Here is a 19,774-nt window from a genome sequence, read left to right on the forward strand (position 1 = left end):
CTATTGCAACGTTTTGATGCACATAAGTTATATCAAAAAGAGATCGTATTGTGTATCATTTTTAGAAATGATACACGAAACGGTCTCATTTTTTGATGCAAAAAATTTAATCAATTTATATCAATCATGGCCGAATTGAATCGACTCAAAATTAAACGAATTTTTTTCAGATATTTTGGTAATAGTACAATTGCGGAGACCATTTCACTATTTAATTTGAAAATGAAAATAACAGAAAATCAAAGACAATGTGCAATTCGATAATTAAAAATTGACAGCTTATAAACATAACCTAAAAGGCATGAGAAAAAATTTGTCGATAAAATCAATATAGCCGAGCTTTTTAGAAGGTAGATGGCAGCACTTATCTATTTTCTTTCTTTAAATTTTTTATGAATCGTTTTTTATAAAAAGCAAAACTGCCATCTACCTTCTAAAAAGCTCGGCTATATTGATTTTATCGACAAATTTTTTCTCATGCATTTTAGGTTATGTTTATAAGCTGTCACTTTTTAATTATCGAATTGCACATTGTCTTTGATTTTCTGTTATTTTCATTTTCAAATTAAATAGTGAAATGGTCTCCGCAATTGTACTCTTACCAAAATATCTGAAAAAAATTCGTTTAATTTTCAGTCGATTCAAATCGGCCATGATTGATATAAATTGATTAAATTTTTTGCATCAAAAAATGAGACCGTTTCGTGTATCATTTCTAAAAATGATACACAAAATGATCTCTTTTTGATATAACTTATGTGCATCAAAACGTTGCAAAGATTTGATGCAATTTTTGGTCTCAATTTGATACTTTTAGGAAAACTGTGAATTGACTATATTTAATTGATGCATTTAATTGACATTGACTACATAATTCTCCTCCTAGTTCCAGTAGGCGCCTATAACAAACAATAGTTCAAACAACAATGTAAAAATTGTAAGATTAACTGTAAAATTTACTAAGAAAAACTATTCAAAGTAGTAAATTTATTATTAGAAGTATTAGTATTGAGATCCATTTTTTGCATGATATTTGAGGACATTCTTGTCACTATTCAGATAATTTTACTATCAAATGTAAATTAAAAAAATTATAAATTCTTATTTTATCCAATGTAATTTGCTAATTTTAATAGTTATTATCTTCTTTTAATTAATACTTCTCAAACTTTACATAATTTTTTTTTTTTTTTTTGCGCCATCATTCTGAAAAATGTGTCAATACCGTGGTAATTATGGAGAGTTCCATACTTAGGGAATTTAACAGGAACCCATAAGAAAATTTAGTAATAAGAAATAAATTATTATTCAAAATCGAAATCATTTAACTAATTTACAATAACATTTTTGCGAAATGTTAACTTTAAATTCTTAAAATTAGTTTGAATTTTTTTTAAACCAGGAAAACTAAAATGGCCCTTAACAGGGCCATATATATGGAATAGCCTAGTTGAGATTTTGGTCGGGAATTCTGGTCAAAACACTAAAATAAAAAAATATCTAAAATTATTGTAAAACGATTTTATTTTATTGTTAATAACACTTTATGAAGGAAAAACTTTAAAAATTTAATTTTTTCACATTTTACTCAAACAGGGAAAACTGATAAGGCCCTTACTAATGCCTTACTTTAAATAGGGCAAAGTGAGGCAATTAATAATTAATTTAATGATCTTATTGAATTGGACAATTTCGCCACTCATAATTTGAAAGATGACATTTTTCTGCAAATTTTAAGAGGTATCCGAAAGCATTTTGATGAAATAAAAAATGGGCAGTATGGATATATATATATATAAAATTCCTATAAAGCAAGTGGAAGATATAATGAAATAGAGCTTGTCAGGAAGTACGCTTCATTAATAAGCTCGTTATTCCAAAATGCAAATATAGGTATGTAGGTGAAAGTAGGTGGGGGGGGGAGGGACAAGAGTGACTGGTTGATATAGACCAGGTGGATGGTGAGTATGTACCTATCTGCGTTCGAGAACAATGAACGCAATCAATGTGGCGCGCCACCCTTCGACGTCAATCAAACGGGCAGTGTACGCGCGGTACTAGCCCATTGGCCTCGATTGCCTTTTGTCGCCCTTGCAGTTGCCCGCTCTTTGTCGATAGGTATAAAATGGGTGGGGATGAGAGGGGTACTGATATAGAGTGAGATTCGTATATGGATATAGTCATCACATATATATATATATATAGATGAAAATATATATATATATATATATATATATATATATATGTAGAATATTGCTACGTGTTCCGTAGATCGTTCAACCAAAATGCAATGAGACAAATTCTCCTCGCACACTACCATGCGAGTTGCAATTGAAGCGAACAATCTAATTTCGAAAGGGTTACACTCTCTCCCTATTTCTATATATATATATATATATATATATATATATATATATATATATATATATAAAATTCTCTGTCTCATCCCTTTTATTCGATGTCTCAAACTTGCTTTTACTTAAACGTATATATCTTGAACAATTTCGCGTGACAAATGGTATTATTGAGTTAAATTCAATAGATTCTACTTGTACGTGAGTTGAAAATTGATCAGATGAAATGTTTCGAATCGAAATCTACTGAAATATAGAGCTGCGTTCTGAATTTAGACGCTTTGGAAGTATTTTTTTTTTTTTTTTGAATTTCTTCATGTTATACGTTCTTGGATGAATTTCAATAAATCTGTTATTATATTATTATTTCTTTATTTTGTCCCATGAGGATAATCATTTAAGTTCAATACAATTCATAATATACACTAATAATAATATATAAATTCATAAATTAATTTCTTTCTAAAGTTTAATAACAATGATAAAGATAAAAATATAACTATTTTTAAATATTATAACAGCAAAAATTATAAAACATACAACCAAAAATAGACTCTAGTACTCTCAAGAAAACAAAAGTCTAACAACTGCAGAATTGTATTAACTAGAATAAAATTTATTTTGTCATAACATAATGCAAAATGAAGAAATAACATTAAAATAGTATGATTCAAGTTGACAAAATTTAAACAAGTGAATTTGATTTAAATTGATTCAATGTTGCGTAAACATCTCTACAAAGATCAACATGTTTCTCCTAAGAAAAAGTTGAATTAAAGATAAATCCCAAGTTCTTTACTGATTGTATACATAAGAAATAACTATATTGTTTCTCTTCATAGGAGGAGACTTTTTTAAATCCAAGTTACTCATGTTCCAAGATGAACCAAAAACCATTGAATAACTTTTATTAAGATTGATTTTAAGTTTATTTGACACCGCCCAATTATAAACAGCTTTAACATCCTGATTAATCATCTAGCTAAATTTTTATCCAACTCATCAAGACTAGAGTGCATGTATGTAGATTTGCAAATCATCAACATAATAAATATGCTAGAGATAATACATACACAGAAAATTAAAAGGCATTAAAATAAGCTGCAACGCTTCTTATTTTAATCCAATTTTGCTTATTTTAATACCAAAATGGATTAAAATAAGGAAAATTGGATTAAAATAAGAAGCGTTGCAGCTTATTTTAATGCCTTTTAATATTCCGTGTAATATAGAGCCAATCTTTAATATTTGTATCCTACTGTTTGGATCGTTGAACATTGGAATATTTAAGTATGTACTTTGTAGAAATAAAATCTGATCAGTAATAAACTGATGGAATCGAAGAAAATTTGAAATTAATGACACTGTGAATAACTTACAAGTATCAAAGATTTATTTTAACCCTTTGCGGCATAGTGACAGTCCTGAGTGTCACCTTTTTTCTTGCACTTTTTTGAATACTTCAGCCACTATTTTACACATTTCAGTAACAAAATGTATTTAAAATGTATTTTAGAATATCTATTACAATATAACTACATTAAAAAAGTGTTTTTTTTATAAATAAAATAAATGTTATAATCAAATTAAGTTTAAAAATAGCGTTTTTTTACAATAAATGTAATTGTGACTAAACAACAATAGGACATAACCTAACAATAATGTCTATAAAGTTTTTAGGGGTCGCTGATTACGAATCTGGCATCAGATTTTCAAAATTCAAAATGGCGGATCCAATATGGCGGATGACAAAATGAAAAATTGATCGGATTTCCTCAAAACTTGCAACTCGTGAGTTTTTGGGGGCGCTGATTAAGAATATGACGTTAGATTTTCAAAATTCAAATTGCCGGATCAAATATGGCGGATGAGAAAATGAAAAATTTCTAGGAATGGCTTGAAACTTGTTACTCGGGGGGTATTTGGGTCGCTCGTTACGAATATGATGTTGGATTATCAAAATTCAAAATGGCGGATCTAATATGGCGGTTGACAAAATAAAGAATTGATCGGATTTGCTTAAAACTTGTTATTGTCCGCTATATTGAATCCGCCATTTTGAATTTTGAAAAACTGACATCGGATTCGTAATCAGCGAGCCCGAAAACCCCTGAGCAACCAGTTTCGAGCGGATATGATCAATTTAAAAAAAATTGTCCGCCATATTGGATCCGCCATTTTGAATTTTGAAAAACTGACATCGGATTCGTAATCAGCGAGCCCGAAAACCCCTGAGCAACCAGTTTCGAGCGGATATGATCAAAAAAAAATTGTCCGCCATATTGGATCCGCCATTTTGAATTTTGAAAATTTTTTAAATCTGGCTTCGGATTTGTAATCAGCGAACCTTAAAACCCCCTATAATGCACTTCAAAGATAAATTCCTGTTAAAGAAAAATGTATGCTTTAAAGGGTTAAGTAATATATTGCATTGGTATTAAGAAGTGTACAATTAGGATGAGAAGTATACCTTTAGGTATGAACTTTGAAAAGGCTATTGAAATCAAAAAATTAAGTGTTTTGTCGTCAATCGTAGCAATAGTAAACGGTGGGATTTTTTTGGGGGGGTTTTACCATTTGTAATAAACGAAACGTGATTTTGCTATACGGAAGGAATTAGCCAGCTTAATTCTTTTACAACAGTTAACTTCGTTTACCTATCGAAATATAAATTCATGCATTTTTAGAGTGAAGTCAGTCCATGCTAAATACACTGGAGACTCTATCCATTGAACACGTTGGTGGTGCGATACGATAAAACGTCAGGGGGAAGAAGTGAGCGTGGCTACACTCAGAAAATAATATTCAGAAGCGTCTGTTTTAATGGTACCATCATAAGTGAACATTAGTTGCTTTATGTAATATACGTTCTGAGTGAGAGCCCTCACCTTTTTTATTTGTAGTACAGCCCTGAATGTTTACGGTTTTCGGCGTTCAGATCGCCTCAAGTTCGAGCTCCATCGACTGGACTAAGACTCGAGCCGTCCAGTCGAAGGAGTCTCCAGTGTAAGTATAATAATTATCCTCTTATCGTAAAAATGACGTACTTTAAAAGCATAAACTTCATGACTGCAGAGTACAATATATCTGTCTAAAATACAAGAGTTTGGTAAGATAATTTTAATTTGAAAAATATGATTTTGAAGAAAAAGCGCCTAAAGCTTACAGTTGTAGAAGTCTAAGTTCTAAGTCAGTTCTGTGCCAGATTGTAAAGTGTTGGTGTAGTATTGCAACAGTATTTAATTTCACATTGGGATTCTTTGTTTTACCTACTTGAGATGTATTAAACACTTACTGTTTCATTAATTACAATTGTAAGAATTACAAATTAAATTGAATTGAAAATTTTCTTTTTTTTTTTTTTTATTTTCAACAACAAGAGTATTTTGCAAAAATTTCTAAGTTATTGGTATCACGTGTTGTAAGAGGAGTGTTGTTTACGGGTCGATTATCAGTGCAATTGGAGGAAGATTGGATCATTATAAGAAATGGAAGCCGATCAGTTTTCCTTTGGGAGTAGTGGAAATACAAGCTCTTCTCGTCACCCAGAATATCGTCTTACACGGTTCTCGTATCTCGTTAGCCTGGACATCGTTGTCACAAAGTTTACGGTTTTAGAGAGACAGGGAAGAGAGCAAGAAGGAGAGAAGGACGCCATATGACATTACTGAAAGCGTCGTTGTGGATAAAGCCAAGGAGGAGTTGGACGCTGATCGAGGTATGGGTTGAGCAAAGAAAGAGATAGAGAGAAAGGAAGGGAGAGAGAATGAGAGGAGAACGATGATTTCCCAGGAGACTGTGTCTACGCTCGCAGGCAATCCACCCCTCCTTTTCCAACCACCTCACCCTCTATCTCTCACAAGTTCTCTATTTTCCTACCTAGCCTTATAGCCCAACATCGTCGTTAGGAGTTTCTCGCGCGACACAATCTTCCATTGAACTTGAGAAACCGTTCAACCCTATCCTACGAAACATGTTATACATACTTCATTAGCAACACAATCTGGATTAGAATTATTAGATTAACACAGATCCGAATATCAAATGCTTCACCGCAAAGATAACTTGCTATGATGACTTTGACAATTATTACCCTTTGGATAAACTTACAAGCAACTAATAGAAATCTATATTTATAAAAACATATATATCTGCTACGTGCAAGGCCCAAAATTGTGCAAAGTTTACAGACAATTTTTGTACAGATTGCAGGGTGTACAAGCTATTTTGTACAGAACTGAAATTTACTGTGTTGGTACAGAATTTTATGTACTGAGCTAATTTGATAAAATACTTATTAGCGGAAGGGAAACTTATTGGATTTGTACTGTAATTGTCAACTACAAAGTACAACTTAAAGAATTATTGTACCTTACTGTTCGCAGACCTGACAGAGATTGAATAAACGTTTAGAAGAAACCAATTAGAGCAAAGGAATACAGATTTTAAAAAAATTAAGAATGTACTGAACATAATGTCACTTGAATACACGTATAAGTATTATAAAATTACACAAATTTAGATACCAATAAAGTAAAATTCCATTGTCAGATGCATTATATACAATAGAAAGTTAACTATTATTTCCTCAATCTCGTATATTCAGTCAAAAGTAAAATTTGACTTAATTAAAGACGCTACTAGAATTTATATTACATTACCTACAGAGGTATTAAAATATTCCATAAAAACGAAATAACAAATTATTGTATATATACACCTCTGGCTATAAAATAACAGACACGATTATTGTTGTTAAAGCAAAAATTCATAACCGAGTAATGACAACATAAAATGTCTAAAAATGAGCAAGTATACGTTATATAAAGACATGCATACATATAATATGCAGCTATATAAATTTAGAAACGCGGACTAAAATGTACGAGAGTAAAAAAAAAAGCAGAGGAGAAAAGAAAACGTGCATTTGGAAAACGTAGAACTGTTGGTAAAAAAAAAAATAATAAACATAAAATGTCTGCATAAGATGAAAAACGAGGAAACTTTTAACTATTTTCATACATGAGAAGAGTTTTTCATGTGTATTTTTCTTTTAGATATATTTTTTTAAATAAAGAGCATGCATACAGTAATTTGAACATGAAAACCCAAAAAAATAAATCTACCTTACGTATTTACATCAAGCAGAGAGAAAATTATGGTGAAAATATCTCTATTGAATACTAATGGATATGAATTTATATTTGAAGGGGAGAATTCATCATCTCAATTTATCAAAATTGAGTATATACGTATATAATATTAGAGTATAAGAAAGGGAAGGTTAGATGAGGTTTAACATTTACCCTTTGCCTCTTTGCGCTTATCTATAGACACCAGACATAGCCTAACGTTTACCTCCTCGTCTGGCCTACCACCTTTCTCTCTCTCACTCTCCAACGTAATCGAAACCCTCTTGCTATAATACAACTCATGACGGACATTGTAATTCCTCGAAAGCATAAGGCTTCCATGTCAGGTTCAACGGTTAATTTCATCCGTCTAACTTGGAATTCCCCTCACCCACGTAAAAAAAAGTTACCCTTTTGTACAAAAAAAGACCCCCTTTTTAATTCGCTTCACTAATTTATTGGCAAATATCCAATAAACGCGTTTACTTTAATTTCACATTCAATTATACAAATCGGGGATAGGTTTTCATGTATATATAATGTTTCGGAGACATATTAAGGAAAACCAAAGGACTTCTTTAAAATAGAATTTTTTGCGCCATCCTAATAGATATACAATTATATAATAATAATAATAATAATAATAATAATAATAAAAATAATTGTAATTATGTTATTTACTTTCGCAGTAAGATTTTGGCTCACTGGAACTATTTATAAATTAAACTGGAATTTTACCTATTTAGGTAGTAAGTATAGAATCCACTATAAAGTGAACTAAAAAAAAATTTTTATTAAACAGAAACAAAATAGTGAGGGATTTTTCAAGAATCAAAAACCGAAGTTTTTCCACGTTTTTTGAAAAATCACAGCCACTTTGTTAATTTTCAATTAAAATTTGTGTTTCTAGTTCACTTTATAGCGGATTCTATTCAAATTAAAATCCCATTTTTGTTATTTTTTAAAAAATTCCATTGAGACAAAATCTTATACACTGTGATGAAATATTTTATTTCAAAAATCTATAACAGACAATAAAAAGTTTGAAAAAATTAAAAAAAATTGAATAGTTAAAATATACAAATGTATAATTATTAATTATTTATTAACTATAATAATTTCCGTATTCATTCATTCATTCCGTCTGTCCACACTTGAAGTTAGTCGTATTTTGTTCCTTTTGTTTTTCTAAAATTTTGACAATTCTTGATTTCGTAATATTTTATTGTTAACGCGATGGATATTTTTATTCATCGTCATATACTAAGTGACAGTTAAAAAAAAATATTGTTGATTGTGTGCAGCACCAGTATATTTCCTACTTGGTATTTATAGAAAAAAAAGTTCCAATTATAATACAATTTTTATTATTATTTATAAATTTATTATATTATATATACGTGCCATTCCAGGAGTTTTTTTTATCACTTTTCGAAATAACCTTTCCAAATTAAATGAAACATTTTTTTAATAATATTTATTAATATAAAGGTCCAAAAAAATCACTTTTTAAGTAAAAACAATTATTTATTTAAAAAATACAACAAAAAATAATGCAAAAAATTCACTTTTTTTCTGCAACTCCAAATAAATTGGTTTAAAGATCAAAATTTTCCTTATTTTTCAAACTTTAATACCGCACAAGAAACATAGAGTTCGAGAAAATATTCAACTCACAATTTTTTAAACAATGTTTGTTTACTTTTTTGTATTTTATTTACTGTGAAACCTCTGCTAAAGCTGCGCGCGACGTTTGGAAGTTTTCGCTTTCCTTATTGAGCAGAAGCTCATTGCACTAGCGTAGTATAAAACATGTTGTGCAAAAAGTGAGGTTATGTTGTCATTAAACGAAACGTAAAAATTACTGGTTATCACATTGAATGGTTTTTAATTATCTACTTTGCAGTAAAAAATCATAAAAAACATTTTTGAAGGATGAAAAACCTCACTTTTCACACAACATGTTTTTTACTACGCTAGTGTAATGAGCTTCTGCTCAATAAGGAAAGCGACAACTTCCAAACGTCGCGCGCAGCTTTAGCAGACGTTTCACAGTAAATAAAATACAAAAAAGTAAACAAACATTGTTTAAAAAATTGTGAGTTGAATATTTTCTCGGACTCTATGTTTCTTGTGCGGTATTAAAGCTTGAAAAATAAGGAAAATTTTGATCTTTAAACCAATTTATTTGGAGTTGCAGAAAAAAGTGAATTTTTTGCATTATTTTTTGTTGTATTTTTTAAATAAACAATTGTTTTTACTTAAAAAGTGATTTTTTTGGACCTTTATATTAATAAATATTATTAGAAAAACATACATTTTTTTATATAATGATTATTACAGATAATTAGAACATTTTAACTTATAATTATTATTTCTTTCATTATTTTTTCATTATTCATTATTATTCATTACATATTATTATTCATAAATTTATTATTATTAATTTGTTTTTATTTTTAATTATTAAATTATTGTTATATTTTTTTATCTGTAAACAATATAAAAATAGTTAGCTTTTTTAAAAAATTTTCAATTTGATTTTAATTTAAGTTTAAAGTTTAAAACATTACAAAGTTTTTTTTGGGTTTTATTTTTTCAAAATTTTTAAATATTTTTTAATTGCTTATAATACTTTTTAAAATATAATTAATAATTTTCCGTTAATTTAATTTTCTTTTTGATTACATAATTTTTTAATATTTATTAATTATCAATTTATTAAATTTTTTGAAAAAAAAACATAAATTTTAAATTTTCTTTTGCAACGAAATATTTATAGAAAATACAAAAAAATATTTAGCAAAACTAATTTTTTGTAATTTTAAAGATTATAAAAAATCATCGAACATTGACTTTATCAAAAATATTTATTTCTAAAATTTTAATATTTATATTTTAAAATTTTTACTTAAAAATCTTATTTTTTTACTATCAATTCACAAAAAAATGATCTCACTCGTTATATACATTCTGTCAATAAGAAAATCCATTCGTCAGTAATATCTTTTATCCCAACAATCTCTGCCTTTTTGTATACAGTATACATAAGTGACAAAGAATATTTTAATCATAATTGACACAACATAATTAATTTTTCTCGGCATTTCAAGTGGCGACGGTTATGTTGGCGATACTAGAATTGATTTAACAAAATTTACTCCGCCAATTGTAACTATTGGTTTTAATTTGTTTTTCTTATCATCACTTTTTTGATAGGTTTTTCCTTGGGTTTTCATTGTTGTTACCGTCAACAATCGAACTAATAGTTTTACAAGTTTATTAAATTTAAAAATTAACTTAGCTAAATTATTTTTGCTGTATTAACTAATTATGAGGTGGCTTAACTAAAAAATCACTATTTATATAACATCAAACTCATTTTTTTCTGTGTATAAATAAATGATAACGTGAAAATTAGAAATATACCTATTATTAATTTATTACTCCACTAATGCAGAATTATTATTATTTTAAAACAACGATCGCATCCAAAGTTGGACGCGCGCTTGCGCGCGTGTAATTTTCCTAGTTATAATAAAAATTGTATAATAATAGGGTAACTGCACCAGTGGTGGATCATGCACCAGTGGTGGATCAACTGCGAGAAAAATGGTCATTTGTGTTTACACGTTTGTAAGTAAATGAACCGCAAGTGTCGGTAATTGTTAAGAAAGTTATACAGATCAATATTACAATTTAAAAAAATTTTTAAATTCATCGCGAAGAAAGCAGGACAACAATTACTAAAGTGGTGACAGAAAACAAGAGATTTCCTTAACATGTAAGTTAAGAGTATATTTTGGAATAGAAAGCTTTGGAGCCATTTTAGGACAATTTTTAATTCTTTTCACAATAGGAGGCATTTCGTTTCATCCCCACAGAGCCCTGAGAACAATATTTACGTCTGTAAGTAGCGCGTGTCCATTGTTTTGGGGTGATCCACGACTGGAACCAAAAAAGTAACAAAATCTAGTGGTAGATCAGTCCTACTTTTCGCCTGTTGACGCATTGTTTTATTGAAAATTTTATGAGTTAAATTTTAGTTAACACTAATTCAAATGTTTATTAATTGTTAACACCTGGGGGTCGATTACATAACTTTCCCAATTCCCACATTTTACATCCCACATCCCTCTCACTTCTCACATTTTACATCCCACTTCCCAAATCCCACATCTCACTTCCTACATTTTACATCCCACTTCCCACATTTTACATCCCACATCCCATATTTCACATCTCACTTCCCACATTTCATATCCCACTTCCCAAATCCCACATCTCACTTCCTACATTTTACATCCCACTTCCCACATTTTACATCCCACATCCCATATTTCATATCCCACTTCCCATATTTCACATCTCACTTCTTACTTCCCATATTTCATATCCACTTCCCATATTTCACATACCACATCCCACTTCCCATATTTCACATTCCACATCTCACTTCCCACATTTCACACTTCACATCTCACATTGTACATTACACTTTTCTTATCACGCTTCCCACCTTTTATATCCCACTTCTCACATCTCTCCCATTTCCCACAAGATGTTGGATGTGGAAAGTGGTATGTAAAATGTAGGAAGTGAGATGTGGGATGTGGGATGTAAAATGTGGGAAGTGAGATGTAAAATGTGGGAAGTGAGAAGTGGGATGTAAAATGTGGAAAGTGAGATGTGGGAAATGGGATGTGGGAATTGAGAAGTGGGATGTAAAATGTAGGAAGTGAGATGTGGGATGTAAAATGTGGGAAGTGAGATGTGGGATGTGGGATGTAAAATGTGGGAAGTGAGAAGTGGGATGTAAAATGTGGGAAGTGAGATGTGGGAAGTGGGAAAGTTACGTAATCGACACCCTGATTTCAAATTGTTAAATTTTTGTTGAATTAAAATACCCAGAATTAATAAATGTTATTTATCATTGAAACTGAAGCTTTAAGAGTTTCTATTTATTTATTACCAAAAATTCTAATAAAAAGATGATTAATTAATATTTAGTCACATTATACCTATAGAAATGAAAGAGGAGGGGATATGGATAGGAAAGTGAATTTGAAAATCTGTCCGTAAAGCCTTATAAAAGTTGCAAAACGTCTCAGTCTCGTAATTTTAAAATGCAATGTTTTTTAGTATGATTTTTTAAGTGATCCACCACTGGAGCAATCTATAACCATGACTGGTGCAAACAGTGATCCAGAATAGGATCATTGACAAATTATCTTTGATGGAGCATTAAAGTAAACGTAGGTGTCAAAATTAAGTCTAACCTTGAAGGAAATGTCTATTGGGACTATCTGGTCCATAATACTATAAAGAATAACCTCGAATTTGTCTAAAAACAACCTATACAGAACTTCAAAGTCAAAAAAAGAAAATTAAGGGGCTTAACTGATCCACCACTGGTGCAGTTACCCTAGTATAATTTTAATAAATAAATGGATTTAATTTTTATAATATATTCTAATTTAAGGAGGGAGAAGTCTGTTTAATGAAATATTTTAAATTTTTTTAATAGAAAAACAATTGCACGTAATTTATATATATATATATATGTGTGTGTGTGTCTCTAACCTTAGTCTGCGAATGATGCCATCTGTTTGAAACACACGAGATTTAAAAAAAATTTAATTTTTAAAATAACACACTCTCGAAACCAAGTTTAAATAAAGAATAAAAATAATTTCTCTAAAAGATATAAGCGATCGCGATTTTAAGAATTTTGAACACTCCCGTAATAAAAAATTTACTAAAAACACGACAAAAAAAATTTATTTTTATACACACAAGTTAAATTTTAATTTTAAAATTACTAAATTAGAAACTTTATATCTGATTCAATTATCTTTGGAATTTTTCAACCACATTGTTTATGATCTTTGGTTTATGGTATCCTTTGTCCTTCAATATAAACATTCAATTGATGGTACGCAGGTATATAGATAATTCCAAAATCCCTTCGATACTATGAAAATATTTTTAAATTATTTTAATTACATAAATTATTTAAGGTTTCTTTAACTTGCCAAATCAGAAAAAACTACATTTTTAGTTTATCAAAATCGTATAATAAAATTATAAAATAGATAAAAAAAAAATTCTTAAATATTCCTGAAATTGGTTACTCGGGGGCTTTCGGGGTCGCTAATTACGAATCTGACAACAGTTTTTCAAAATTCAAAATGGCGGATCCAATATGGCGGACGACAAAATTAAAAATTTGATCCGATTCGCTTGAAACTTGTTACTCGAGGGTTTTTGTGAACATTTTGAATTTTGAAAATAATAATTGATTATTTTTTATTTACTTAATAAAATATAATAAAATATTTTCTATCTAAAATATTTTATTAGAAGATAATTTTAAAATTTCACCTATAAAATGTTAGATAGTTAATTTGAGAATTATAATTAAAAAAATAATAACAAAAATATACTATGAGAATAATATAGATAATTATTTTTTGCATGAATTCATGCAAACGTGATAATGTTAAAAAAAATAATAATTATTAAACGTCAACAGTTGGTGTCTAGTACAATATTATTATTTAGGTATAATTATTTAAAAAACTCCAAAGTCATTTGATTATTATCACTTGTTTAAGGAAAATTATAATAAAAAATATTTTAAATAAAATAGATAATAGTTTTGAAAAATAATAATTTTAAAACACAAAAAAATAAATTTTCAAACTAAAAATATTACCTAAATTAATTTAAAAAAATGTTCAATGCATCTCATGAAAAATGTAAATAAATAAGGGTACAAACGAGGGTACAAATTAATATTGTAGCTAAGATTTAAATTTTTTTCTAAATTTTAATTTTTTCAATTTTGAATAAATTTAATATCTTTTTATGATTTATAATAATTTAATAATACTAATAATAAGAAATTTTTTGTCTTATCTTTATGCTTTGTAAAAAAATGAACCGGTTCAATTGTATAATTACAATAAATACATATTGCCAGCTATGAATATTTTTTTGCAAAATTGAAAGTAACTTTACAATTAAGCATGAAGAATGGTGAAAGTAATTTTTCTTCTTTTTGCACTCATTTGTTTTTCGAATGTGAGTATACATATAGAAGTAATTTTTATCGTTGAATTTAAATGTGATATTAAAAATTTTAAAATTGCAGATAAAAAAAATTAGAAAAAGTCGAATTTTCAAGAAATTAAAAATATATTTTTTTTAATATTCTAAAAAATAGAATACAACTAAAATATTTAAAAAATTTTTTTTTTTTTGAAAATAAATTATATTAGAAAATTATTTTATTTTTTCTATTAGGCTGTAGTTCGACGAATTAGTTTCACTTCGGGAAATATAATTCAAGGCAAATATGCCAGTGGTATCAGTATAAAAATAAATAATGGACAACAAGAAATTATTTGGGATAAACAATTTGACAGTAACAATCCTTTGACAGTAAGGATTTTTTTTATTACATCAAAAAAAAAAAAATTAATAATAATAATAGTGCGCCAGAAGGAGGTTTAAATAAAAATGAATTGGCACTTAAAAATTATTTTTAATTATGGTTCTAATATGAATAAAAAACTTTTCTCAATAGGTTTTAAAATCAGCTTACGTGCCCAATTTAAAACAAATTGAGTTTTAAATATTAAAAAATAGTGTTTTATGAGGAACCAGAATTTATTTAATGTATACTTATATGCGTATAGATAATAGATGTTTTAGATTTGGGTTCATATAAATTTATTAACAATGAAGTTATTTTCTTGTTTCGTTTTTATATTTATGCATTAAGAGTGTCGAACGGTATCTGAAATTCTTTGGCACGAAGAGAGCTTTAATTATCGCTCTGAACGTGAAATAGTACTGATTTTAAAATACTTTTTTCTCGAAACACGAACACTTTTAACAAAATCAGCCAAAATCCTCATCTTATAAATTTCCTAAATCCAAAAGACTGTACGAATCCATAGAAAAACATGGTTGCAAAACAAAAAGTAGAAAAGTAATCTAATAACAGCTGCGACTTTGTGCGCCCTGCATGCTGCTGCCATCTGACGGCGGCAGGAGGTAATGTACCTGTCATTATATTATTTTTCGTTTTGCAATCGTGCTTTTGTATGGATTCGTATAATCTTTAGGATTTAGGAAATTTATATAAGATAAAGATCTCTAGCTGCTTTTGTAAAAAGTGTCCGTCTTTCGAGAAGAAAGTATTTTAAAATTAATGTTTATCATTTTCACGTTTAGTGCCGTTTTTATAGAGCGATAATTAAAGGTCTCTTCTTGCCAAAAAATTTCAGAGATCATTCGACTCTCTTAAATGAATTTTGTCACTCTTAAAATCGTTCTTTTAACATTATAATTTAATTTTTTAAAATCGGACACAAACACTACAGCAATATAATTATTTATATGTAAAATTGAAAATAAGTAATTATTTTATCATTTATTACAGTATTTATTAGATTAAATAAATTCTGATTCCTCATAAAAGACAGTTTTTATATAAAAACTCAATTTTTTTTAAATCGGGCACTTACACTGATTTTAAAAACTATTGAAAAATGTTTTTTATTCATTTAAGAATCATAATCCAAAAGAATTTTTAAGTGCCAATTTATTTTTATTTAAACCACCGTCTGAGTAGTAAAAATTAAATAAATTTTTCTTTAGGTTTATCTCAGTCATATTTATGAAGACACTGGACTTTTGGAAGCAGTTGAACTTACTAATATTTGTGCTAAATATCCCAGTGGATCATTTGAAAATATTATTAAACAATTTGTTCTTAAAAAACTTCGAGGTACTAACAGATGTCCAATAAAAAAGGTAATTTATTTATTTTATTTTTTATAAATAATAATAATAATAATAAATTATTATTTACAAATATATTAATTTTAAAAAAATAATTAAAAAACAAAAATATTATTTTTAGGGTACAAAAAAAATTACCTATCCAATTACTGACACATTCGAAGCAACAAAAGAAGCTAAAAATTGTGGACCAATTATTGCAAATCTTCACATTGTACAAAATAAAAAATCAAATTCTGACGAGGCTCCATTGTTAATCAGTGGACAATTTAGAGGAGTTATATCGGGCGATGATTGTTAGTAATTAATATAATTGTCAAAGACATTATGGAGTTTATTTAAATATCGACAAATATATAATATGTAATTTAAAGCAAAAAAAAAAAAGAGTTTGTCATTATTCTTTTTGGAAATATTTAAAATTAATTTTATTTATATTTTTAAAAAGGTTGATATAAGTTTTGCAATAATATATTCAAAATAATCATTGGTAATTTATTAATAATGCATCACATGGAAAACATATAAATTAGTATTTTAATAACTAGAATATTTATTATCTCATTCAAAGGAAAAATATATAATATATATTATTTTTTTTAATAATATGAATAAAATGTTAATTATTTTTTCTATATATAATCGCGTAAATAAAACAATAATAAAAACCAGTTCTATTAAAAATTATATTTTGCAAAAGGCAATATTTTATCGAACAATCTTACAACTTATTTGTAATTATTCAATTAATTTATTCACAATTTAAAAAAAATATGTTATTATTTTTTTAAAATTTATATTATAAATGGATTGTGAACTATTATTAAATATAAAAAAAATTAACAAAAAACAAATCACAAATAGAAGGTGTACAGTCTTAATATTTAAAAAGAAGTAGTATAGGTAAAAAATATATAAATCAATTTGGCTGTGTGGTCAAAGTACACGTCTCGCGTTCCAAAGGTCCAGGGTTCGATTCCCCTTGCGTGCAAGATTTTTCAAAATTATTCTCAAGTGTTTTATGTACTGTATGTGTAATAATCTTAAATAAAATATAAATTAGAAATAAAAAAAAGAAAAAAATAGAAATAAAAAATATAATATTTGACAGAATAGGGCTTTTAAAGAAAAACTGACAAGGCTCTAATAAGTTTTTCCCAAAGTAGGATATTGGTTGGAAACAAATTAAAATTGCGCAAAAATATAACGTCACCAATATTATAAATATATAGGTGATAAAATTTAAAAAATTAGAAAAAAATAGAGATCGATACATTTTTTTACTTTTTAAGGAAAAAAAATATAACAAAATAATTATTTATAAAATAAAGATACAAGGTTCATTATCTTATCTTTTACCTCGCAAAAAAAAACAGAACCGGTTCAATTAAATATACTATAAAAACTTGTTGTCAACTGTTAATACTTTAGTTTCAAAATTGAAAATAACATCACAAAATTTGTAACAATGTTAAAAGTTATTTGTCTCTTTATTCTACTCATTGCTGTTTCAAATGTGAGATAATTTTCATAAATTATTTTTTTTTCTCAAAGTAAATATAATTTAAGGAAATAATTAAAAATGTAAAAAAAAATAATAAAGAAATATTTTTTCTCCAAAGTAAATATAAAAATTCAGGAAATAATTAAATAATAATATAAAGAAAAATTCTCTCAACACTGCTTTAAAAAAATAATTACTTTAGACTGTAATTTAAATAAAATATAGAGAGCTTCGTTAATGTATATAAAAACAGAATTGGACGAACAGTCAAAATAAAATTTAGTACAACCTCATATTTTCGTATTTTTAATAAAAAAAAAAAAAATTGCAATTAAAAAAATTTTTTTAGTTAAGATGTGATCAATTTTAGTTTAAACACTTAAAAAATCAAATAACGTTTTCCAATTAATAAACAACATCTTCTATTTAAAAGAAGAGAATTTCGTTAACAGTTTTTTTAAGAAATATGAAAAAAAATCAATTAATTTTTCTTTTTAGGCAGCAGTACGAGAGATCACTTTTAATTCAGGAAATATTATTCAAGGTAAATTTGCTACTGGTGTAACTTTAACAAAAAATAGTAAAGGCCAAACTGTAATCGAATGGAAAGAACAATTTGACAGTGATAATGCTTTGACAGTAAGAGTTGAAAAAAAAATTTTTTTCATTGTTTTATTACAGTAAAAAAGTAATAACATAATTTAATAATAATCAATTTAAAAGATATTGTTGAAATAATAAATTTTTTTAGATTTATCTCAGCCACATTTATGAAAAAACCGGAATTGTAGAAGTAGTTGAAGTCAGTAATCTATGCTCTAATTATGAAAGAGGTTCTTTCGCGGATATCATTAAGCATTTTCTATTAAGAAAGTTTAGAGGCACCAATAAGTGTCCACTAAAGAAGGTAAGACTCTAAATTTTATATATTTCTATATATTATATATAAGATTCCTCGTGAAATTTACCGAAAATCTTTTCAATTTGGTTCAATTTTTTTTTTCTTTATAGAAAAAAATGGTATACGTATTTTTTTTTTAAAATTTTTTTTAATAAGTATCCAAATTTTTGAGTTATGAATTTTTAAAAATCTGGAGTTTTCAAAATTTTTTTAAAAGTATACCTATATATTTTCAATGACATCTAACTCTAAAAATGATATTAAATTTAGGAATTTTTTAACAAGAGAAAAAAAAAATTGCAGTATTTCTTTCACTTTCATAATACATTACAGAAAAAAAATGTCAAAAGTCGAATAAAAAGTAACTGAAACTTTTTTTTTCTCTTGGCAAAAATTTATAAATTCTATATTTTTTTTAGAGTTAGGTAAAATCAAAGAACGTTTTTTGCTTTTGAAAGTTATTAAAAATTATAACAAAACGTTATTTTTTTTTTTTTTTAGGGTAAAATAACAATTAAGTATCCACTAACTAACACGTACGAAGCATCAAGTGAAGCTAAAAATTGTGGTCCAATTGTATCAAACATGCACGTTGTTAGAAGTAAGAAACCTGGTTCTAACGATGCTCCCTTGTTATTCAGTGCACAACTTAGAGGAGAAATATCTGGCGAGGGTTGTTAATTATATTGTAATGTCGAAGAAAAATGTGTATCTTAAAATATTGTCAAATGTAATTATAATTAATTGAAGGGAATTTTTTTTTCTTATTTATTTATAAAAAATATTTCAATCTTTTCACAATATGCCTAATATCCTCCATTCCCTTATGAAAATTCCTTATAAGAAAATAATGTTAAAGCTGAAATGTTTTTAGTATAATGTTTTTTTTTTGTATAATATTTTCGCGATTATAGGTAATTTTTTATAAGAAATTCATTATAAAATTTTTTTTTCTCAAATAATTATAAAAATATAATTATCAGATACTCTGTAATGAAATCATTACAATTTTATAATTATGAAAATGTAATTATAGAAAAAAAAAAAATTTTCACGTGCAAAAATTAAA

General features: G+C 27.2%; 3 protein-coding genes and 1 long non-coding RNA gene across 7 annotated transcripts in view; 2 read left to right on the forward strand and 2 right to left on the reverse strand.

The window, feature by feature from the left end:
* Positions 1-19,774, reverse strand: part of LOC127288394 (cell adhesion molecule Dscam2-like) — a 238,209-nt gene that overhangs the window by 38,599 nt on the left and 179,836 nt on the right. The window lies entirely within an intron of this gene.
* LOC127288380 (uncharacterized) overlaps positions 1-19,774 on the reverse strand; it is a 108,223-nt gene that overhangs the window by 11,512 nt on the left and 76,937 nt on the right. The gene's annotated exons all lie outside the window — the stretch shown is intronic.
* LOC127288376 (uncharacterized) lies at positions 11,029-17,815 on the forward strand. 2 transcript variants are annotated; one of them, XM_051315785.1, is made up of 4 exons: positions 11,029-11,122; positions 14,795-14,932; positions 16,157-16,312; positions 16,422-17,815. In XM_051315785.1, the coding sequence occupies exons 1-4, from the start codon at positions 11,099-11,101 to the stop codon at positions 16,599-16,601; spliced, it is 498 nt and encodes a 165-aa protein (XP_051171742.1). In that variant the 5' UTR covers positions 11,029-11,098; the 3' UTR covers positions 16,602-17,815. The 2 variants fall into 2 exon arrangements, with proteins under 2 accessions (XP_051171742.1, XP_051171741.1); XM_051315784.1 differs by lacking the exon at positions 11,029-11,122 and adding an exon at positions 14,410-14,572.
* On the forward strand, positions 17,680-19,459 carry LOC127288372 (uncharacterized). The gene is made up of 4 exons (XM_051315779.1): positions 17,680-17,816; positions 18,303-18,443; positions 18,556-18,711; positions 19,207-19,459. Exons 1-4 carry the CDS (start codon positions 17,769-17,771, stop codon positions 19,384-19,386), a joined length of 525 nt encoding a protein of 174 aa, XP_051171736.1. The 5' UTR covers positions 17,680-17,768; the 3' UTR covers positions 19,387-19,459.

This window comes from Leptopilina boulardi, unplaced genomic scaffold (assembly GCF_019393585.1).
Source record: "Leptopilina boulardi isolate dan_hultmark-lab unplaced genomic scaffold, ZJU_Lbou_2.1 LbouV2_384, whole genome shotgun sequence".
Taxonomy (NCBI): domain Eukaryota; kingdom Metazoa; phylum Arthropoda; class Insecta; order Hymenoptera; family Figitidae; genus Leptopilina; species Leptopilina boulardi.

Excerpts from the sequence above, each read along its gene's own strand:
- LOC127288376 (XM_051315784.1), top strand. The coding sequence starts at position 14,525 with ATGGTGAAAGTAATTTTTCTTCTTTTTGCACTCATTTGTTTTTCGAAT. Across the intron at positions 14,933-16,156 it reads ACAGTAACAATCCTTTGACA|GTTTATCTCAGTCATATTTA; the intron begins GTAAGGATTTTT and ends ATTTTTCTTTAG. Across the intron at positions 16,313-16,421 it reads ACAGATGTCCAATAAAAAAG|GGTACAAAAAAAATTACCTA; the intron begins GTAATTTATTTA and ends TATTATTTTTAG.
- LOC127288372 (XM_051315779.1), top strand. The coding sequence starts at position 17,769 with ATGTTAAAAGTTATTTGTCTCTTTATTCTACTCATTGCTGTTTCAAAT. Across the intron at positions 17,817-18,302 it reads TACTCATTGCTGTTTCAAAT|GCAGCAGTACGAGAGATCAC; the intron begins GTGAGATAATTT and ends TTTTCTTTTTAG. Across the intron at positions 18,444-18,555 it reads ACAGTGATAATGCTTTGACA|ATTTATCTCAGCCACATTTA; the intron begins GTAAGAGTTGAA and ends AAATTTTTTTAG.